The 23,786-nt window shown below is 45.5% G+C and overlaps 1 protein-coding gene across 1 annotated transcript; it reads right to left on the bottom strand.

The window, feature by feature from the left end:
- Positions 1 to 836: 836 nt before the first annotated feature.
- On the bottom strand, positions 837 to 20,336 carry GM2A (ganglioside GM2 activator). The gene is made up of 4 exons (XM_080989176.1): positions 19,933 to 20,336; positions 12,136 to 12,288; positions 5,041 to 5,223; positions 837 to 4,082 (listed from the first exon to the last, which is right to left on the bottom strand). The coding sequence occupies exons 1-4, from the start codon at positions 20,053 to 20,055 to the stop codon at positions 3,912 to 3,914; spliced, it is 630 nt and encodes a 209-aa protein (XP_080845302.1). The 5' UTR covers positions 20,056 to 20,336; the 3' UTR covers positions 837 to 3,911.
- Positions 20,337 to 23,786: the final 3,450 nt, after the last annotated feature.

Genomic DNA, 23,786 nt, shown 5'->3' with positions numbered 1-23,786 from the left:
CTGCTGCCTTCTGTTCTCATCCTGAAGCAAAGTTCTTAACCCGAGATATTTCTGGGTTAGCGGAGTCTGTAACCTGAAGCGTATGTAACCTGAAGCGTATGTAACCCGAGGTACCACTGTATTCTGTTTGAGGCTAAATGGACTACATAATCTCTGTAACTATCAGCCACTCTATCCAGATGTAGTTATGTAGAGTAATGGTAAAAATCCAGCGCAAGGCTCAGTAATACTCCAATCCTCAACCTTCAGCATATCTCTCCTATCTACTTTGGCATAATAATCAGAGGAAATAGTGGGGGAAAGATGCAGCATCATTGCAGCGTGGGTGCATTTTGTATTATGCCTAGGCAACCCCAGTTTAGGCCAGTCTTAAAATAAGCCTTGCATTTGAAGACTTGAAGATAAATGCAAAACTTACATAAAACGGAGGTGTACGCAACTGCCGAAAAGTGTAAGTTAGAAAGGATCCTATAGGGACGATTGATAAATTTTTGGCTCCATGTTGATAGAGAGTGTTTTTTCTATTCTTGCATTTTTACCATTAGGTGGATTCACATGTTGAAAAGATGTGGCAGCAGCTTGTGGTAAGAAACTATAAATACAACTGCCTGCACAACAAATTGCCAGTTCGACAAGCTCCAAGAACCCAGGACCAGACAACAATGTCTTCTGAATTTGCAGTGGGCTCCTTCTGTATGTGATCATTGTAACCTTTGTTCTTTGTCAATGAAATCCAGTGTTGCAGCATGTGTCACTGTGACCCTCCCAAAGATTTGCATGGCCGCACTTCCACATAAGTACACAATCGTAGACCAATCAGACACTAACACAGCAGCTATGGAATAAAAAGATTTTATTCAATACTCTCTTATGGCACCAACACTAAAGGCCACTTGATTTTTTTCCCCCATCATAAAGTTGGATACCACAAAATAAATCAGCTAGCCGCTGCTAAGCATTCAGGGTACAGATAATTTAAGAGATGATTAGAATGCAGATGAAATCAGTAGGAAATTGTGATTATTTGTGAAATGTAGCTAGCTCAAAAAGGGTTTTTTTTGAAGAATGAAAGGTGTTTTCCTAAGTAATATATTCCACAGGTACATATGCTACATCCGTCATGTTCCATACATCTATCCATGTGATTATATCCAGCATCTGGACACACCACGGCCATTATTATTTAAGGCTTACAAGGCACTTTAGCAACATCGTCATATAAAAATATGGAGTAATACTAGCAGGCTGCCATATACCCAGGGCACAGGTCTGACAGTTTAACATGGGGAGCACAATAACAACTGCATGCTTACATTGCAAGACAGCACAGCAGTGGTTTTGTGTGCAAACCTCTTAGGCAGTGCTGTGGGGAAACACTTTTTTATTGATGCATTAGGGTGCAATTATTTGGAAGAGGCTGTGGGGTTATTATATGATGCAAGAGGAAACGAAAGAGTTGTTTCTAAGCTAGAGGGCAATATATTTTCTTGTGCCACTCCCCATAACTCTGGACGTGTGCACGTTAAATATATTAAATATATTTGAAAACCTACGCAGATAAAGCAATGCTGCCTTGCCAAGTCTAGCGCTGACAAAGGGATTTGTCACTAGGACTTAGGCCCTCCAGGCTGATATTTTAAGTGGACTGGAATAATGATTTGTTAGGACTAGAGACGGAAGTGGGCTGGAAGGACTATGATGGTACGGTAGTTTTTCCTTTAGACTCTTGCTCCTCTATAAGTTGCAATGCATTTTCCCCAGAGTCTCAATATTTGTTTGCATAGGAGGGGAACAAGAAGCACATGGTACATGGTAGAGATGGGTTAGACACAAAAGTATGTTTGGAACATGGAAGGACCAGCTTTTGGGGAGTTCAGATATTCAAGATGGCATTGTGAAATAAAGTGCACAGTCATCATGGCCTATCCAGTATGGCACAAGGTAAGGAGGGTTACTACAATTAACACCCCCACTGAATACATCAGGCAGAGTTCTATTAATGTCAGTACCAACAAGGGTAATAAAACAGGGCAAAGTATATTGTATACCTGGAGTACAGGTACAAATCCTTAAAAACGTGTGAGGCTTAAAACAATCACCCTACAAGCTTAAGGTCTCATTGGGAGGAAAGCAAGGTGGAGGGAAAGAAAAGGAGGAAACACACCCAAGGGCTTCATCACACATTATGGAGGTTGAGGGAAGAGTTTCCATGAGCACCAACCAAGCAGGCGACTAATTCTTAGTCCAGATGTCCAGGCTCATTGTAACAGTCTCTTACCAGTTCCGCACATGCAATATGTATTCGGCAAATCTGTTCATCACCTCAAAGAACACAGAAATTATACACAGTACTCAAACTGTCACCATATGGCACAACAACTATACATCTTATATTCATGTCATCAGATTACTTGGCTGATTCATGCAATTAGATTACTTGGTTCATAATGGTACCATTTAGAATGTTAGAATTTTTGTTCTCCTTCAATCCAGAGCACATCTCCTTGAGAATAATAGAGATCTGTGATCCCCCCCCCCCCGCTGCCCCCCCGGACTCCCATCAGTGTGGAATTAATTGGTTCCTTAGGAAATAGAAGTTAAGTAAGCATCTTTCATTTTCTAGTTGAACAAGAAGAGAAAATTCCCACAGAGATGGAAATTTGTCACTTTGCCCAACAGTCCCCAAACTGTCCACAGATACCTTGGGAGAGCACTGCAAGCATTTGGTCCTTTTTCAGAAATGTTGGCAAGAGTCTTGCATGAAATACCATACAGATCTTTTATGTTGAGCGTTTTCCTTCTGCTTTTATCAGAAGCTGACTTGAACAGATAAATCCCACCAAAAACCCCTCTCTCTAACCAAGCACCAAACAGGAGCATGAAACAGCATATATGGTTTGGAATCAGGAGGTGTAAAGTGTGTATGTGTTTTATAGAAGGCTTAGTTCTCTTCATTGTCCCACTCTCTTGCTTGGATCTAGTTCTCATGCACAAAATTCAACTTAGGCAGCAAAAGACTAACAGATATGGGTCTTTTGAGGGATTGGAACTGCTTGATCATATAGCGTGCTTGGTGTATGGCAGAGTGAATGAGCCACCTTGACCAGGCAGATGTTGCAGAAGTAAATACAGAGGAGATGGTGGAGCCTGCCTGGCTATTTTGATCTGTGATGCAGAAAGCAGGAAGTGTGGTTTCTTCCCTTGGTTACTGCTTCATGAGTCTGCTCAAGCTATCCTGTCAGCATACCCCAACAACCTTTCAGTATTCTCACAACCCCATAGTCTGAGACCCTGGGGGTGTAGAGGAATCTTATGGACGGTGATGTATAAAGATTATGCATGTGTCACTTTACCAAGCTGAGAAGCTGCACTTACATCTATCCGCATAGCCATTATGCACTCCCTACCCCTGTGTAGCATATATATCCAGGGTGATGTGGTCCTGATCCAGCCTTCCCCAACTGGCTCCCCTGGAAATTATTGGACCACACCTTCCACCATCCCCGGCTGGCCTAGCCAATGTTTAGAGATGATGAGAGCTCTGGTCCAACAATGCCTTGGGGGAGAAGGGACCAAGATTAGGGAAAGCTGCCCTCATTATAACCAATGCATAAACCCTAGTTAGGCACAGACATCTCAATTTCCGATTTTTAAAAAAAATATTTCTGAACATTCCTTCATTGAGTTTGGTGGTTTTTCCAAGTGATTAAAAGCAATCAGCAGAAGTTATAAAAAAAATTTTTTTAAGCAGAGTGAAAGATAGAGGCTGCTGTTCACATCATCATCTTGGCTCCTCCTCAGAAGCCATCATAAAAGCAGTTGCAGCTAAGAAGTCTCAGTATTAGCAATTCAAGAGGGTGGGGGGAGAGTAAGAAATGTGGCACTCAAGCCCAAAGATGCCTGCGTTGTAGTCACCAATACCACCGGCTCTCAGAGTGCAGGGAAAGCGACAACCTGAGACAGCCCAGCTGTTGGTCACCATTGCTCAGCACAACCTGGAACTTGTAGTCCCCATTGGTGAGCATGGGAGGCAAATCCAAGGTAGGGATGTAGAAGGTGGAGGAAGGCAAGTTGTAAGAACCCTGAAAGGAGAAAACACACACAAAGATCTGTCAGCCCATATCAGCCAACACTTTCTGCTCCCTCCATCAGGTATACTAACAGTGCCAATAGGTAACACTCAATAAGCAGATCTTTTACAGTATGAAATCAAGGAGAAATTACAGGTTGATAGGTATGGCCACTGAAATATTCCAGCCCCTCACTGGGAGCCAGCAGGCTCACCCAGTTTGCACAACTGAAAACATACAAACCAATGCACTCAAGTCTGTCAAAATCTAGAAGATGCTCTTTTCTAGAAGCATGAGTGGGTTAGCTGGAGTCAGCAGCTTCTGACTACTCCATCGCATATAAGGCCCAAGCTGCCGCCTAGAGATGTCCCTATATGAGCAATGCACTAACTCTGAACCTTGCCTTAGGACACAAGGAGCTGCTAAAAGCATCCCTGAAAAATACCTCGTAGGCTGCCCCTTTTCGGTTTACAGGATGCAGATGTGGAGCAGAGTTGGGCAGAAATCGGACTGAATTAAAGGTCTGCAAAACTTGCATGAGGAATGCCGTTTTAAAACTCATCTTTCAGGCTCCAAGTATTGGTTTTCCAGAGGAAACCCAGCTATCTGTTGGAAAGACAGCCAGCTCCATCATTCCTTTACTGAACTTCATCATTCTCCCTTAATTTCTTTTAATGCACATGGGGCTTAATCATAGGTGCACTGCACTACGGGGGTTTCAAATCTTTACATGGAGATGTGTCTATAAGCTTTCTTATCTGCCCTGCCCCCGTACTTCCTTGATTATTAAACATGCAGCAAATTTGACTGCAAACCTTGGTTAAGCCTATCAGCTGTATGGAACCCCTGTCCTTCTCTGATGGACCTGCACATTCCACAGGGATGTGGAATTTGGTGGCATGCCTTGCAGCTGCCCATCTCATGTGGGATTTGTTTCTTTGGTTCCCAAGAGGGGGAAGCTTAAACTTACCGCTCTGAAGGGGCAATGGCAAGGAATGTCATAAGACTGCAATGGTTCCGGACATGGCTGGCCGGGAGGAATAACTTGATCCAGTATGGCACACAAATCTTTATAGGTGCAGCTGCCAAGATCTTGCACGCAGGGGACCTTTATCCACATATCGCCAATCTTCTTCTCCAAAACAACCTCTCCCTAGAAGTAAACATTATACACAAACATTAATTTAACCTCCGACTTTCCTCCTCAAAAATCACCCACAGCTCAATGCTTACTATAGCTTGGACAACTGGCCATCCTACCTATAGGCCAAGGTTGGGGAGCCTGTAGTCCATCATCATTTGAAAGACCGCAACTCCCATTATCCCTCATCGATGACCTCATCATCATCGCCATTGAGAACATCGATATACGGTACCTCTTATTACCAGAGGCTGGGAACTTGTCAGTCCCCAGAAGCACCTGAGTGGGCTCTAATTTTCAGCTTTGATTGGAGTCAGCTCTTAGGTACCACCACAAGAGGGCAGTAAGGAGCAACAATTCATGATTTCTTTATGCTTTTCCCCCCTGACTTGACCTTCACTGTAACAGATTACTGGGCAGTATGCAACAATAAAGAAACACAGAACAACACCGCAACATTCGACAGGCAGAGGCAATACGTAAAACTGAGAAGAAACAAATGAATGGCCACATTAGAGCAAGTTCTGGTCCCAGATATACCCCCCCCCCAATCCTTCTTTTATCTTGAAAAGCTCCTGCTTCAAAGTGTGCTTGTGTACAGAGGAACTGCAGTGTCCTTCCCAGACACTGATCTGCTCAGAATTCCTTCTCCCCTCTGCATCTTCCCTCTCAATGACAGAAAAACAAATGTGGGTGTGTGCGCATGCGTGTGCATTTCTGAACAGACAAAGTGAAGGGGTAAACAGCTTCTGTTAAACCCTCTCAATCTGAAACTACCTGCTGCTTCTTCACAGGGTTTTTTAAAAACCAAAAACCAACAATATATTTGAAGATGGCTTTCATATCTCCTCTCAGTCTCCTCTTATCCAGCCTAAACATACCCAACTTCCTCAATTGTTCCTCATAAGACTTTGTTTCCAGACCCTTGATCATCTTGGTCTCCCCTCCTCGGCACATGTTCCAGCTTGTCAATATCCTTCTTAATCTGTGGACATAGTACTCCAGGTGTGGTCTGACCAAGGCAGAATAGAGCGGGACTATGACTTCCCTTGATCTGAACACTTGACTTCTGTTGATGCAGCCTAGAAGATCATTAGCTTTTTTTGCTGCTGCACCACGCGATTGACTCAAGTTAAGGTTGTGGTCCACCAAGACCCCTAGATCTTTTCCACACGTACTCCTGCCACATTTGGGTTTAAACATGCAACCTGGCTGAATAAGCAAGGAACAACCCTAATTAAGCCTCCCAGCTCCAACTGGTTTGAAAACAGGCCCTACCTGCATGATAGCTCACAAGGCCTCTCTTGCTTTCAGAGATGTTTCAGGAGCAGCTGAGCTTAGCTATTTTCCTTCCTCTCACTGAACATAAGGCTGCTCTGTATAATAATGCCAGGCATTTCCCTCTATGAGCAAAGTTCCATTTTTCTGCAACATCGGAGAATTCAGGCATTTGCCGTGGCACCTAAGTGGGCCCATGGCCCTCTGCCCCAGCTGCATCTTCACTGTCATCAGAACATAAGAGCCCTGATGGATCAGGCCAAAGACCCATCTAGTCCAGATTCCTCTTCTCACATCCAGATGCCTGAGAGAAGCCCCTAAGCAGAACCTGAGTGCAAGAGCACTCTCCATGCTTGCACTCCCCAGCAACTAGCTTTCAGAGGAATACTGGCTCTGACAGTATACGGAGAACATATTGTGATTATTAGCCATTGCTAGCCTCATCTCCTCCCCATGGATTTGTCTAATCCTCTTTTAAAGCCATCCAGGTTGGTGGTGAGCAATGCCTCCATAGTTAAATGAAGAAGAAGAAGAAGAAGAAGAAGAAGAAGAAGAAGAAGAAGAAGAAGAGGAGGAGGAGAAGTTTGGACTTGATATCCTGCCTTTCACTGCCCTTAAGGAGTCTCAAAGCGGCTAACATTCTCCTTGCCCTTCCTCCCCCACAACAAACACTCTGTGAGGTGAGTAAGGCTGAGAGACTTCAGAGAAGTGTGACTAGCCCAAGATCACCCAGCAGTTGCATGTGGAGGAGTGGGGAAGCGAACCCGGTTCACCAGATTACGAGTCCACCACTCTTAACCACTACACCACACTGGCTCTCGTGCTTTCCTTTGCCTGACCTTCGCTTTGCATGGAGAGTTTGAGAAAACCAGAGGCAGTGTAAGGATATTCCCAGGGTGTACCTGATCCCACTGCTCAAGCACCCAGCATTGCCTCCCCGAGTCTCTTCTTCAGCAAGCTGTTCTCTGACAGTGTCCTTCTTTAGGAATTGCCATTATGGACCAATGTGGTCTTGCTAAATAGGACGGGTACCAGGGAGAGTGCGCCAGCCCCAGCTCAAGGAGGATTCCTGTCCCGTTGTGCCAGAGTCCTAAAAAGCAGCACTGGACAGGAACACACAAGCAAGTCATGCTACCTCTTGTGACGCTTCTTCCCCATGTTTCAAAAAAGGAATCTTGCAAAAAATAAATAAATTAGGGAGCTTGCTGGAGAGGAGATACAGGAAGGCAGTGTAAGTGGGGGGTGGCAAGGCATCCACTGGGGTCCCAGAAATGGTGGCACCCATACTGAGAACGAAGCAAAAGGCCACAGCTCTCTGAATGGGAAACAGGTGGTGCATGCATGCACGCACGCACGCACGCACACGCACACACACAGGTTCCTCTTTGGAGGTCACCTCTTCTTTCCATATTGTATCTGAAGCCTCGTAAAAGGAAGTGAAGCTCACTTGCACTTCCCCCGATGCCTCAAGTTTAAACTCTCTAAATCTAGTAAAGGTAAAGGGACCCCTGACCATTAGGTCCAGTCGTGACCAACTCTGGGGTTGCAGCGCTCATCTCGCTTTATTGGCCGAGGGAGCCGGCGTACAGCTTCTGGGTCATGTGGCCATCATGACTAAGCCACTTCTGGCGAACCAGAGCAGCACACGGAAACGTCGTTTACCTTCCCGCCGGAGTGGTACCTATTTATCTACTTGCACTTTGACTTGCTTTCAAACTGCTAGGTTGGCAGGAGCCGGGACCGAGCAACGGGAGCTCACCCCATCGCGGGGATTCGAACCGCCGATCTTCTGATCGGCAAGTCCTAGGCTCTGTGGTTTAACCCACAGCGCCACCCGCATCTAAATCTACTTGGTTACAAAGACTCATCACAGCCTTCTTTTTCATATCTCAAGCCCATTCGAGAAAGGTGCATGCTTTTGCTGTGGCAAGATGGAATGGCAGACCACGGTTTGGCATTACAAATGTGAGCCTGGACTGAGCACCCAAGCACACACTTCTCCCTCCCTTGCAGCAATTTCCCGCCTCCTTTCCTGGTTTGTGGCAACCTCGGTTTGCCATTTTGGCCTAACGGGCCAACTATGGTTTGTGCTTCCCTGCAGGAAATAATAAGGAACCAAGATCGAACCCTCACACCAAGTCCGTGCGCTTGACAAATCATGGTTTGCTGTGGCACCTGGAGCAACCCAGGAAGAATTCCATGTCTGCAGCTGTCCAGGGAATCTGTCACAGGATAGGAAGTGGCAAAAAACAATTGGTAGCCTAAAGGCCCGATATAAGCTCAAGTGTGGAGCTGCTTCTAAGAAAGGTCTTTAAGGAGGCTGAAGGGCTTCCCTGCTAGTTAAGTCCTATAGGTTATCCCATGGTCAGTGGAGTGCATTTTCCTCTTCTGCTTCAGTTTCCCTGCAGGTCATCAGACAAGCTGGAACGTGTGCAGAGGAGGGTCTGGAAACCAAGCCTTAAGAGGAATGGTTGAAGGAGTTGGATACGTTCAGCCTGGAAAAGAGGAGGCTGAGAGGAGATATGATACGATAGCCTTCTTCAAATATCTGAAGGGCTGTCACATGGAATAGGGAACATGCTTGTTTTATCCTGCTGTGGAGGGTAGGACTCGAACCAACAGATCCAAATTAAAAGAAAGGAGCTTCTGACTAAACCTAACTCTCTGAAGGGAAGAGCTGCTCAGCAGCAGAACTGACTACATCAGAAGGTGGTGGACTCTACTTCTTTGGAAGTTTTTAAACAGTGGCTGGATGGCCTCAGGGATTCTGTAGATGTAAATTTGGCATTGTAGGGGGACTAGAGATCCCTTCCAACTCTATGATTCTACACATAGGAGCTCTGTGCTCCTGTTTCCTTCATCTCTAAAGCAGGAATACCACCACTAAACACGAGCATGAGATTAAAGACAGCTCTGAAAATCACCAGTAGAATTATACAGTAGTACCTCTGGATGCGAACGGAATCCGTTCCGGAGCCCCGTTCACATGCTGAAGTGAACGCAACCCATGTCTGCGCGTCCGTGTGTCGTGATTCGCCGCTTCCGCACGTGCGAGTGACATCATTTTTGAGCGTCTGTGCATGTGTGAGTGGCAAAACCCAGAAGTAACACGCTCCGTTACTTCCGGGGCGCTGCGGACCGTAACCTGAAAACGCTCAACCTGAAGTACATTTAACCTGAGGTATGACTGTACTAGCAAGAGAGGTAAAGACCCAAGCGACTTGCATCATCGAAGTCACACAATCAAAGTTTCCAGGCCTAGGGCCCGGAAAGAGAAGGTGTTTGTGTGTAGGCATTTGACATACAGTGGTACCTCAGGTTAAGTACTTAATTCGTTCCGGAGGTCCGTTCTTAACCTGAAACTGTTCTTAACCTGAAGCACCACTTTAGCTAATAGGGACTCCCGCTGCTGCCGCGCCGCCAGAGCACGATTTCTGTTCTCATCCTGAAGCAAAGTTCTTAACCCGAGGTACTATTTCTGGGTTAGCAGAGTCTGTAACCTGAAGTGTATGTAACCTGAGGTACCACTGTATACATATCTTAGCTACCAATATTTTGATCAGATGTGTTGCTTCAATGCAACCCACAAACACAGACCAGCATGTTTTCGCCTGCATTAGGAGTATTCTCTATAAATAATCATCATCTTTCCAAAAGGGAGGCCATTTCAATACTGACACTGCCTCTTCCAGGGTTCTCTGCCACACCCCCAAGCCCACCCCCTACCCCGCCCCACTTGGCTGAACTAAGAAGTAAGGTTGAGACTTAACACATGCAAATGAAACAGATTTCAACATCCTATTCCAGCAATGCAGGAGGTGGAACCCCCAAGGTCCCTCCCAGTCTACAATTCTATGGTCATGCAGTTGCTTAACAGGGGAGGATGCGGCTGGGCCCAGCCCAGTTCCTGCTGATAGGCAGTCAGGTGCTCAGCAGTGGTTAGCATAGCAGGAATTTCGAGTGCTTCATACCCACACCAGCAGAACTTGATCCCACTGAAAACCGCACAGTAACGTTTCAGCATAGGTGGTCATGGTAAGGCCAGCTCCTACCAGCCACAGGACTAAGGGGTTTGCTCAACTCAGCACAACATACTTCTGTTTCAAAAAGGGGATTCTGGAGAGTGACCAACACTAGGTTGTCCCAGTTTTGTTTCTTTGGCCGTCGCAGCCTGTTAAGGGGTCTGAATTGTTGTGCAGAAGAAAGCTCCCATTTCTGCTCAGCCTACCTGTGCGACATGTCAAGTAGAAATGTTCATATGTCGTCTACCTAATGATTAGATGTTTTAGGCTCAAATTACCCCACATAAGCACATTAGAGAAAGGAAACCTCTAATTAGGGAAAACATCCCTCAGGAGCTTTTCACAAGCCCTGCCCCATCTAAAGATTTGTATTATGCTGGCTGATTTATAGGGGGAAAGGCAGTGCACACCCCTCGGCCTTATCCTAAGGGATATTTCCCATTTAAACACAGGACTGGATAGCTCAGCTGGTTAGAGAGCAGTACTGATAATGCCAAGGTTGCAGGTTCAATCCCTGTATGGGACAGCTGCATAGTCCTGCGTTGCAGGGGGTTGGACTAGGCGACCCTCAGGGTCCCTTCCAACTCTGATTCTATGACTTCAGTTTTCCATTCAGAGACTCGGACGGAGATCCTATGTCAATGAGAGAGACTCGCCCCATCTAGTGAAGCCCTTTTTTCCCCAGGTCACATTTTATTGGCTCATATTTTCTTGACATGCACTTACATATCAAATTCCTTTACTTGGAAAAGAAAAACAGAAAAGAAAAGAGGGGCCTGTAAATCTTGAATACAGTGGTCCCTCAGGTTAAGTACTTAATTCGTTCCGGAGGTCCGTTCTTAACCTGAAACTGTTCTTAACCTGAAGCACCACTTTAGCTAATAAGGCCTCCTGCTGCTGCCGTGCCACCGGCACATGATTTCTGTTCTCATCCTGAAGCAAAGTTCTTAACCTGAGGTAATATTTCTGGGTTAGCGGAGTCTGTAACCTGAAGCGTATGTAACCCGAGGTACCACTGTATATCCTCTATTCTAGCTCCTGCTACTGAGCTCTCATTCCCACCAGCCCCAGCCAGCACAGCCAATGGTCAGAGGTGATGGGAGCAGAGGTCTAGCAGCATCTAGAAGGCCACAAGTTCCCCATGCCTGTCCTTTTGGAAAAGATGTCTTCTTTCTGACCACAACTCTGGAGGGGAAGAAAAAGGAAGGAAGCGGGGAAAGCTGTGGTCCACACCTGGATTTGGCATTCCTGATTGCCCAATGCAATCTAGTGCCAGTCCCAGATAGGCCTCGGTCCGCACTTCCACTTGTCCCATGCCTAAAAAGCACAGGTTCAAGCAGTTTTGCCTTTGTCCTGCCTCTTTTCCCGGGTAAACCTGCGGTTTAGTGCAAAATGGGAACCAACGGCAACCTGTGGAAAACCCCATTGCAGATTGTTCTGACTCCGTGTGAAACCGCGGGTTTTCCTGGGAGAAAGTAGTGGGGCAAACGGAAGTGCAGAGGAGCCCATAGTTGCAAACACGCTTCATCAAGTCATGTTTGTCCTCATTAGAGCACTGAAACTGTTCCCAGTGTGAAGGAACCACTTCTGCCTGGCTTGGCCCACTGGCCTTCCACATACATACCTTCAGAGGTGAAGTGAGGGCCACAGTGGTAGCAGCGGCTACGCTGACTGTCACATCTCCTGGCATCGAAACTGGATCTGGAGATATGGACAAACTCCTGATTACAGCAGGATCAGATGGAGGGCCACAGTTCTGCCATGCGAAGTTTTGGATCTGAAGGGTTTAGAGGAGAAAATACGTTAGAATAAACGTGTGGAGCTTAAAGTGGAGGAGGAAGGTACTCAGTCTGGCCCTTGTCATCACACTCAGCAAGTAAAGCAAAGGTGAACGTAGCGGAAGATTCCAAAGCAGACTTTTGTGGGAATCTTCCAACCAGCAGGCCTTGGTTAAGGGAAGCAGGAGTCCTATTTCAAACAATGCTCCGTGGACCTTGCATTCCTGTCTTCTGATAACACAAACAAGCTTCTATCTACCCAGGCGTCACAGTACTGGAAAACTTGGCAATCCTGCACCAAGCAGACTATGCCATTGCCTTACGCCAGCCTCCATATACCGCAGGAAGAGGCTTTATTTGGCAAAAGTTCTGCACCACTTAATCAAGAACAAAAAAACTTACAAACAAAAAGGCATGAAACCTTAATTTAAAAATTGCAACAAAACCAGCAGACGTAATAAAATTATCAAAAGTAGATGAAACCAACAGATTTTAAGACAAATGCACATAATAAAATTGGATGGCTGGGCAGGCTTGCCCTTGGTGGTCTTCAATTCATTTCCCACCACAATTGGAGGGCTGTTCCCCTCCCCTTTTGTCGGCAAGCATGCCAATGATCCATGTTCATCTGCAGGTGATGACGGCACTTTTAAGGTCACCTCAGGCGACGTCCATTTCCTAAGCTCTGTAATCAGCATCCAGCACACCTGGCAAGCATGCCTGCCGTCGAGACTCCAACTCATTCCCAGAAGTGCTTTTTTTGGGCTTAGGAGTTTCCCAATGTTTGATTCGTTGAACAGACTGGTTAGACAGGGGCAACTCCCCTTGGCCCAACCCGTAAAACTTCTGTCGTCTCAAGGGCACCTGCCTAGATGTTCCCAAGGATCTCTTTTGACAGAGTACAGCACCAAAATCTTATTTCATCACACAGCACTCCAGGCCTCTACATGTTGGAGCCGCAGCACTCCTCAGACACTCCGGGAAGCTCACGGTGTCCTGCCCACTGTCCTCCGTTTGGGGTACAGCCCAACTTCAGTGATTCACCAACCTTGAGAAAGGCACATATCCTTCTAAGGCTCCCCCATCCCATTTCTCAGCTTAGGGTCCTTTATCAGAGATCAGACTCCCAACGTTTAACATTAAATAAGTGATATGGAAGGGTGTTCTCATGAGGCTCTCTCTAAAAAGCGGTGGTCTAAGAGCAGGGTTGGGAATCCTGTGGCCCTCCAGAGGTGGTTGGATACCCAAATCCCATCTGCCAGGATGGCCCATGCTCAGGGATGATGGGAGCTGAGTCAAGGAAAAACCAGTGGGCCTCAAGTGAGGCACTGCTGGCCTAAAGCAGGCTTCCTCAAACTTGGCCCTCCAGATGTTTTTGGCCTACAACTCCCATGATCCCTAGCTAGGAGGACCAGTGGTCAGGGACGATGGGAATTGTAGTCTCAAAACATCTGGAGGGCTGAGTTTGAGGAAGCATAGTCTAAAGTGTCCCTTGACCACCCACGTAGCCCAACAAGGACCAAAATACTGGGCAACCATATGCCACTGTAGCTTTGCAAATGAAAAGCCACGTTGCCAAAACATGTCTAAGGCCAGGCATTATTTCTTGTTTTATCTGACAACATTTACAAACTGTTTCACCGCAAAACAAACTCACAAGCCTCTGAGCAGTTTACAACAGTATAAAACAAAGCATGAAAATATATCGAGTAACGAAAAGGTTTGGGCATGCCTGTAAGGTCTTCAGTGCAACACTGAAAAGAGGTTTCAGTTTTCTGCGGGTGCAAATGGGGACTTCCACAAACAATTTCCATGCGCCTCAAGAGTGGTCAATGCAGAGACTCTGGGTTGCTGTAACTCAATAGATAGAGCATGAGACTCTTAATTGCAGGATTGTGAGTTCGAGCCCCACATTGGGCAAAAAGATTGCAGGGGGTTGGACTAGATGGTCCTCGAGGTCCCTTCCAACTCTCCAGTTCTACAATTCTATTATAATTAGAACATCCAGAGTAAGGCAGCAGTTTGGTGTTGAGCAATCGGCAAGAGTACACTACTTCAAAAAGTAGTAAAGAATTTGACAGGATACTGGGACATCAGCTGATGTTCGCAAGTTCACTGTGGGTCCTGTTAAACAGGACCTAGTTTTTGCCCTAAAGCAAGTAGAACTGTCAGGAGGGAAGGCATTGGCATTCCAGAAGCAAGATAACCTTGGCTATCTCCCATCCTGCTCTGATATATGCTCAGAATGTACAACCCTCCTCCCACATCAGCATGTCGACACAGTTTGTTAGCCACAGTTACGCAATATACTTTGAAGTGATTGCTACAATTAGCTCTGTAACTGACTTCTGTGACTGATGAAATGTGGACTATAGTGCTGGTTATGGAAATTATCCGAAACATTTTGGCAGTGAACAACACCCCACTCACCAAGACGATTATTGTTGGTTTGCCCTTGTAATTAAAGAACGACATTCCTCCTTCAAAGATAATTTTTTTGAAAGGGTAAATTAAAGTACTGAATACCCATGGCTTTTATAACTGGTTACATTTGACCAACCAGCTAACCTTTCATTTTGGACTTCACGGAGGTCACAGATGGAAAAGGCTGTTTGACCATGGAACGGACTTCCTCAGAAGGTGGTGGACTCTCCTTCACTGAAGAAGAGGCTGGATGGCCACCTGTCATGGAAGCTTTAGTAGAGATGCCTTGGGCATCTCTTCCAATTCTATGATTCTATGCTAGCTTCCCACAGGCATACAAGTTTTGAAATGGAAGAAAGTTCCATCGTACAATAGCATGCCTGGATTCTGAAGCAGCACAGTTCCAGAAATGCTACGTGGCATTTCTGACAATGCAGATCAGCTCCAAATGTGACCCAAGAGGGAGGGGAAAACCTTAGGCACTAGATTTTGGGAAACGATGCAGCGGCTGGGAACAATTCCTTACCTGAAACCCTGGAGAGCCAGAAAATATGGGATGCAATGGTCTGACTCAGTATGAGACAGCTTCCTATGTTGCCAGTACAGGAATTGAGTACACATAATTCTGTATTGCTCATTTTGTATCATTTTTAAACCTATCACCATTTATTTTGGGTACTCTTTTTAAAATTATTCTCAGCTGTTTTTATGTTTGTAAATTGCCTTCGGACCTATGTAGAAGGTGATTCATAAACTAATAAAATAAGTTAATAAAAACAAACCATTCTAGACAGGAAAGTCTTGGGAAGGTTGCTACTAATACAAAGCTGGAATTCAGAGGTAGCAAAAAAAAAAAAAAAATATTGGAGAGGGGGCTGTTTACAGTTAGGTTATGGAAGAAACACTTCTGCTTGTCATAACCTCTACAAAATTTCTTTTTTCAGACATGGAACAAATGTTCTTAACAAAACAAGTTCCCCAGGTAGCACGTGGACTCAAGGCGTGGAATGGAGAAGTGCTGTATTTCACATGTTTTGACTGCAAAAGATCACAGTTTCAGTTCTCAGCATCTGCATATAAGCAGGGCCCAACCACCAGCTGAAGTGATCTAGAGGCCCGCAGGTTCCCCATTTTTGATGTAGAAACTCTTATATTATACACAGTACTGAACAGATAGAACAAATGACTTGCTTCAGGATCTTATTGCTATAGAGAATCATAGAATTGTAGAGTCGGACAGGACCACAAGGGTCATCCAGTCCAACCCCCTGCAATGCACATTTTGTCCAACGTGAGGTTCGAACCCACAACCCTGAGATTACAAGTCTTATGCTCTACCAATTCAGCTATAAAATTTGAGGATCAGTCGCAGTACGCTGCTTAGTCACATAGTGCCAAGAGAGACATCTAACTGCACTTGCAACATCGTTTTTATGGTTGAAATGAAATGGAAAGAAAGAGAAATCAGCATATTGAGCAATGGGAGGTTTGGGGCGTGTAAGCAAATTCTGATTCAAATTCATATTCAACTGCAAAGCCTTGGGCATTTTCCTATTACCAACAGTTACTACGATCCATGGGCTTGTCCACACTTGAGCATTACTCTGCTGTTAACTCTCCCCCCATCCTACCCCACCAGTTTGAATTAGACCACAGAAATCCACACCCACACATGTGAATTTGCATATGAGGAACAACTTTGTTCTTTTCCCAATCATAACAGCAGGCTTTCCCTTTTGTGCTTGTGTTTGCCTTCAAATTTGTTGCTTCTATTATGCCAGTTAAATACTGACAAGGCATGTGCACAGAGCCTTTTTTTAAAAAAAGATTCCCCACTCAAGAAGTTTGCAAAAGCACACCATCAGGCAACTTGTAAATTTGCTTGTACAGTTTTCTTGCAAATCTGAGGGAACAGAGAGAGAGAGAGGCTAAGTGCCTGACTCTCCATTACTGGCATGCTGGAAAAGAAATTAAAGTGATTGTAAACACTCAACACACACTTTTCGGATTGCTGCCCAATATATCTGGTGATGTTTTTTTAAATATGATTTGCTTCTGCAGTTTTCTGGCTTTCTGCAAATCTGAGGGATCAAAAAGATCGGGAGAGCACCGGAAATAGTTATGACCACAGCTGGGGGGGAAATGAAAGCACTAAGGAAGCAGCAGGCATGGAAAGGAGAATAGCAGAAAGTGACCATTAATCCACCCACCCCAAAACACTGAAACAAATAGCCTGTGACCCTGGTGGAGCAGTTTAGAGCCCCATTTTCCCCTATCTTGGGCAAACCTGAATTTACAGGGGGTAAGTATTGAGACTACAGTGGTACCACGGGTTAAGAACTTAATTCGTTCCGGAGGTCTGTTCTTAACCTGAAACTGTTCTTAACCTGAAGCACCACTTTAGCTAATGGGGCCTCCTGCTGCTGCGCCGCCAGAGCACGATTTCTGTTCTCATCCTGAAGCAAAGTTCTTAACCCGAGGTAATATTTCTGGGTTAGCGTAGTCTGTAACCTGAAGCGTATGTAACCTGAAGCGTATGTAACCCGAGGTACCGCTGTACTGTTCTTTGAGGGCAATGTCCTGTGGTCTGCGAATTAAATGGGAACGCAAACAGCTGCAAACACACAGGAAAACCTGGTGCAAATAAGTCGTACACTATAACTGTAATTACTACCTTACATCTTGACTTCTACAAGTCCACATGACCCAGGTGTAGCTTTGCAAGTAGCCATGTTCGCCTGGGTCAAGATGCTGCCGCTGAATGACACAGCAATAACGCTTGATGAGCTTACCACAGATCATTACAGTCTGAAAACCTTCCAACCCAATAACTGGCTCTGATCCATCCCATGTCAGCTGGGCAGATTGTAATGCTCCACATTCCACCTGTCACTAGTGGGCACAGTATTATCCTGGCGGAGTCAAGCAGGCCCAATTAGAGCGCCACTTATTATTCCTGGACTATGTTATGCAAACCTATTAATGCCACACCATCACACTGATGAACATCTAACACTTATCCAATTAACACTTATCTAATTCACTTTCCGTAAGTGTCAAGCATTAACTGAAACACTAAACCTAGCATATGCAGAGTCATTGTGGCTGCCTATGGAAACAGAAGTTTAAGGACTGAATCATAGCACAGCTCCCCAAGCGTCATCTAGTCCAACCCTGTGCAATGCAGCTAAAGCACCCCTGACAGATGGCCAGCCAACGTCTGCTTAAAAACCTTCAAGGAAGGAGAACCCACCACCTTCTGCAGAGAGTCCATTCCACCGTTGAACAGCTCCTGATTGCAGCACATTGAAAGATCATGCCATGATAAATTTATTAATCTTTAGGGTGCCACAAGACTCTTAGCTTTGTTGCTAGAGCTTCATTAATTATATCGACTTTTGGAAGGGGCTAGTTATCAATGCAGACAGCAACAGAGAGGCTAAAGGAAGCAGGCAGCGTCAACTGTGAGAATAGCCTCCCACCACATGGAATGAGAAGAGTTTAAGTGTTTTCCACATGCAAATGCATCTCTGTGCAGAAATGCACTTACCGTATTTTTCGTTCTATAGGACGCACATTTCCCCCTCCAAAAATTAAGGGGAAATGTGTGTGCGTCCTATAGAGCGAATGCAGGCTGCGCCGCTAAGCCCAAAGCCAGAACAGGAAGACGGAGCACTGCGGAGCGCTCCGTCTCGCTGCTCTAGCTTGGGGACGGCTGCGCGCACAGCCTCTCCAGGGCAGCGGGGTGCCTTCACCCCGCTGTCCTGCAGAAGCTAGCAAGGCTGTTCCCAAGCCAGAACAGCGAGACAGAGGGCTCCGTCTCGCTGTTCTAGCTTGGGGATGGCTACGCGCAAACCTCTGCAGGGCAGCGGGGCGCTGCGCTCCAAAGGCTTCAGGGATCTTTGAGGCTGGCGGTGGGGGAAAGCAGCGCTTCCCCCCACCGCCAGCCCCACAAGCTCTGGTGAATGTACCTTGAACACACCTTGTTTTAGAGGGGGAGAACAAGAAAAAAAAAATTTTCCCTGTTCTCCCCCTCCTATGGTCCGGTGCGTCCTATGGTCCGGTGCGTCCAATGGAACGAAAAATACGGTATAGCCTGAAAGAGAAAGCAATTTTTTGAAGGCTTTTACAAGGCACACACTTCTGCGGAAGCAAATTTAGGAACCGAGAAATATGTTGAAGCAGAGATTGCTGACATAGTGCTCTCCAGATATTGGAGTGCACCTGCAATTGTCCCCAGCCATCATGGCCAAAGGTCAGGGATAAGGGGAGTAGCAGTTCATCCAGCAACATCTGGAGGAAGCTATGCTGGCTATCCCTGCCATAATGGGCTATCCTAGCAGAGGTGTGTGTGACTCACCAGTGCCAAGATGGGTACCACCAGTGTGCAAACATTGGAGACATGCCCCCCACCCGAATATTTCCCATTTAACAACGACACCCCCCATCCCACACTCCCTTTAATATTAAGTTTTATTAGTTTTCAATTACAATCCAATAATAGCCTCATTATAACAATATCAATTTATAATACAATTATTAATACCAATCGTTCAAATCCAAATTATATAATTTAGATAAAGTTGCCCCCCACGTGCTAGATTTGATGATTTTCTTTACAGTAGTTCTGCATTCCAAAATCTTAATTTCAACTATTATTTTATTTCTATACCGCTTTATATTTTTAAGAAATATAAATCTCAAAGTGGTTTACAGCATATTAAACATCAATAAAACAATGCAGACTCAAACATTTCTGAAGAAAGTTAGATATCAAGTACAGTCAAAGCAACACAGTTAACAGGAAACCAAAATACCACCTCAAAAGATTTCAAAAGAAAACACTACAAAGGAGGTCAACTACAGAATACATATTTAACACAAAGTTAACAAAAAACAAAATCTTAAATATTTCAAAAGAAAACACTGCGAAGAGAAGTCAAATATAAAATGTACATTTAAGACAGCATAATTAACAAGAGAATAAAATATTATAAGCATGACACGGCTGTTAGGCAGGCACAAAAAGATGGGCCACAATAATAATCCCTCCTCCAACAACTGCACTTCTATTCGTGTTGACACATTAAATGATTTATAAAACCGCAAGGGAGGAACTCAGACGAACTCTTCCTGTGTGCGGCAATGATTCTGTCCGTGGTGTTTCTTCCACCCCGCGCTCCCACCCAGCAAGAGATGCCGAACAGCTGGCCCCTTACCTTGGTGAGCCTCAGGGGCCAGTGCTTGTCCAGCACGGCGAACCGCTGTTGGGGAGGGCCGCCGACCACAGCTGGCCACATCTGCAGGGCGCACAGCGCCAGCGAGAGCGCCAAAGCGGGCATTTCTGGGGCTGCTCCGGAACGCAGGAAGGCGAGGCTGAAACTGAACGCAGCGCCAAGGAGACCGAGGAAGCGAAGCGAGCGGGCGGATCACAAGCGCGGAAAGGGCGGGTGCAAAACGAGACGCTGGACTTTAGCTGCTCAGGAGTCGGAGACAGAAAGCACCTGACACCGTCCCAAGCAAGCGTAGCAGAAGACGCTTGCTCAGTTCAAGTACCGGCTTGTTCTTTCCCCCGCAGGCACTAGACACACAGGTTCCCCTCCTTCCTCAATCGCATTTAAAGAGGGATTCAGGCACCGGGAAATGATCACCCAGCATGCCCTTGATGGAGGGAAGCGGCTCTGCCCTCTGCTGGGATGGAAGGCGCATTTCCCCCAGATAACGCAGGAAAGGGAGAGGAGGAGGAGGACGCAGGCGCTTCCATTCACGCGCAGACCGTGTTTCATTGATTAAATAAAAGGTCGGGATCAGGCATTCGAGAGCATCGCATCCTTCTCATCCCACCTGTGGCTTGGCTACTCTAGAGCGATGAGGCCAAGGCCCTTTGCATGCGCACAAAGGCATCTTGTGTAGCCATAAATTCCAGAGCCTAAGAAATAGTTTTGTCGGGAGGGAGAGAGAGAGCCCTGTTCAAATTAAGTGGTACTTATAAACGGGAACTTCAGGTTTGACCCACTTTTGGGGAATGGTTTTTATGTATTTTTTAGTTTGAGGGCCAAGGGTTGTTGGTTATAATTCATTTGTTAATAATAAAGCTACACTTCTATACACGTTTACCTGGAAGTAAATCCCATTAAAATCGGTGGGACTTTCTTCTGATGCAACATGTATAGGAATGCAGTGTAAACATATAATTGCAGAGGAATGCAGGGGACCCAAATTACAAACAATAATTTACTTAAAGTTCATTGAAAAGATGCATACCATACATTGTCATTCTGGGGAATGATATCCAAGGTAGTGTATGCAAGTGGTGTTTTTGTTTTTGAGTAGAGATATTAAAAAAATAAAACAACCCTTCAAGCTAAGAAACAACTCAAATGAAAATCATGAAGGAAGCTGAGTAATGTGCTTCATTCACTTGAATTCACAATACCTTAATTTCTTAAAGGATAATATATCTGGCTGATGAAAACTAAAGCATCTGATGCTTGGATGCTGAACAGGTTTTGCTCCACCGCATTACAAATTCCAGTCATTCACTTTTATGGGAGGAAGTAAAGATGCATCTGCTCAGGCCTCAGGGCCACCATCCCTTTGGGGGCTAAATCTGCCTTCATCCTCTGGTAAACGCCTCTCTCTGCCTCAGTAACTGGGGCTGGTGGGAGACAGAGGCCAACAACACCTGGGGAGCCACACCTTTCCCATCCTTGCCACAGGTGGGCTGCTGTTGCGGATGGCAACTGTTGACAGGGAAGGGTGGGAAGCCATTCAGCAACCTCTGGGCCAAGGGTACATGGTGTGGGGGGGTGTTGTATACTGCCTCTTCAAGAGGCAAGCCCAGAAGGGCTCAATATAAGTAGGTCATGTGAGAGAACTGAGTAGGATTGTTTTATTTTTGAGGCAGAGACCTATGTTAAGTGGTTGGGCCAGAATAAACTTCTCTTCAGCTACCTGAGAGGCCCAAATGGACTACTAATCAGGGCCAGTTTCCCACTTAAGTTGAACTTGCTTTTTAATATTCTATTGAGAGCCGCCCAGAGTGGCTGGGGAAACCCAGCTAGATGGGAAGGGTATAAATGAATTATTATTATTATTATTATTATTATTATTATTATTACAGTAGTACCTTGAGTTAAGAACTTAATTCATTCTGGAGGTCCATTCTTAACCTGAAACTGTTCTTAACCTGAAGCACCACTTTTGCTAATGGGGCCTCCTGCTGCTGCCACGCCGCCACCGTGCGATTTCTGATCTCATCCTAAAGCAAAGTTCTTAACCCAAGGTACTATTTCTGGGTTAGCAGAGTCCGTAACCTGAAGCGTCTGTAACCAGAGGTACCACTGTATTATTAATTCTTTGGCCTGAGATCTTTGCCCTGGGCAGGAGTGGCCCATCTGGTTTCAACACCTGCCCTCTCCCTCCAAAGCTTCACTTACCAGGGCCATAAGGCAGTGGCTTCCGGCAAGTTCTCGCAAGATCACGCGGGAGTTTCACGAGATCTCATGAGAGTTCCGGCCCTGGAAGCTGCTGTCATAGCCATCAAAGCAGGATTCCGCCACCAAAAGCATCTGCCCGCATGGCCGGCCCTGGACTTGGGCAGCTATAAACAATAAACAGCCGAGTTATTAGAATAAATGTTCTATGTGTTGCTGTTCTCACATATTCAACAGAGGTGAGGGCTCTGTACCGATGCCTGAATTGCAGGTGTGGCTCAGCCCCCTTACCTTTTGCTTCATTCTCCTTTGCTCCTATTTTAGAAGGCTATAGGAGCAGGCATTATTTGGCTAAAACCGCAGGCGGCAGGATGTGTTTGTGCATTTTTCTCCCACAGCGGCTACCTCAGTCTGCCTCATGGGTGGCCCTGCAGGCAAGGATCTCCCAGCCCTACCTGCATGCAATTTCTGCATGCAAAGCTGATGCTGTACCACTGAAGTTAATTCACTTTTCTCCTCCCCCCTTTTATCTTCAGCTGGAGAACTGGAGAGCCTAGGAAACTATAGAGGAGACTCTGTTGACTTCTCCACTTTCTAGTTATGCTGAATATTCCAATGGAAATGCACCATAGATGTGGGGAACCTTTGGTGCTCTAGATGCAGAACCTCAGTTAGTTAAGTATTTTTATTGATTTACTTAATTGGGGGGCAGCTTCTCCTCCTGCCCCCCCCCAGCTATGTCCATACTGATGGAAGTTGTAGTTCAGCAATATCTGGAGGGTTTCACATGTGCCATAAAGATTAGAGTGTAGAAGCAGAATGGGGGAGAACCAGGTTCAAATCCCAGATCAGTGATGCATCTCAATAGGTGACTTGGACCAAATTGTCATCTCTCACCCTATATAGCTGTTGAGAGGATAAATCGAGAGTGGGGCATCATGTACTTGACCTTGACCTCCTTGGAGGAAAGGTAGAATATAAATTCCACACACACCCCTAGAAATTTAGCAACAGCAGAAGACAAAAATAATTGCAAGAAGCCAGCTGAGCTGGAGAGCGGCCTGCTAGGATGCTTCCACCAAAAAATCCTAAAGAAACCCTCAAAATCAAAATGATGGATAGGCAGGATAGTGGTTGTGGACTGGCCCATTACTTTCTCTATTGGGCTGAATGAAATTGCCTACCAGAGTTTCTCCAATACTGTTGTTATATTCCATACCCACCAGATCAAAGTCATGGGTTGTTACTGCCCTGTATATAAGGAAAGAATGAACAGAAGACTTTAAAAAAAATTATTAAAATGTGTGTCCTGCTTTCTCCCACCCCGAAAAGAAAAACTAAAAGTGGCTTACAGCAAATGAAATATGCAAACCATAAAACCAAATCCACAAAAAGCATTGAACAACAACCATCAGAAAATATTATCTTTCATAAATGACAGGTGAGCTAGACCAACGCATCTTCTGAGAAAATGGGAAGCCATTATGCAACTGTATGGCGCATGCGAATCAGATGTGGAACTTACACACAGGTTTTTCCCCCCCTCAGGGCACATACATTTAACCAAAGAGTTTGTTGCATTATCTGTAAAAGATGTATTAAGGTTTTATTATGGGTGGAAGTCTCTGGGAAACAAG

The sequence above is a fragment of the Podarcis pityusensis genome, assembly GCF_964106645.2.
Source record: "Podarcis pityusensis genome assembly, chromosome: 2".
In the NCBI taxonomy this organism is placed as follows: domain Eukaryota; kingdom Metazoa; phylum Chordata; class Lepidosauria; order Squamata; family Lacertidae; genus Podarcis; species Podarcis pityusensis.
This window is presented reverse-complemented; position numbering and strand designations above follow the sequence as displayed.

Coding starts and splice junctions, on each gene's coding strand:
- GM2A (XM_080989176.1), bottom strand. CDS start 20,055: ATGCCCGCTTTGGCGCTCTCGCTGGCGCTGTGCGCCCTGCAGATGTGG. Junction 5,224..12,135: donor CCCTCACTTCACCTCTGAAG/GTATGTATGTGG, acceptor GTTTACTTCTAG/GGAGAGGTTGTTTTGGAGAA. Junction 4,083..5,040: donor GCCATTGCCCCTTCAGAGCG/GTAAGTTTAAGC, acceptor TTCTCCTTTCAG/GGTTCTTACAACTTGCCTTC.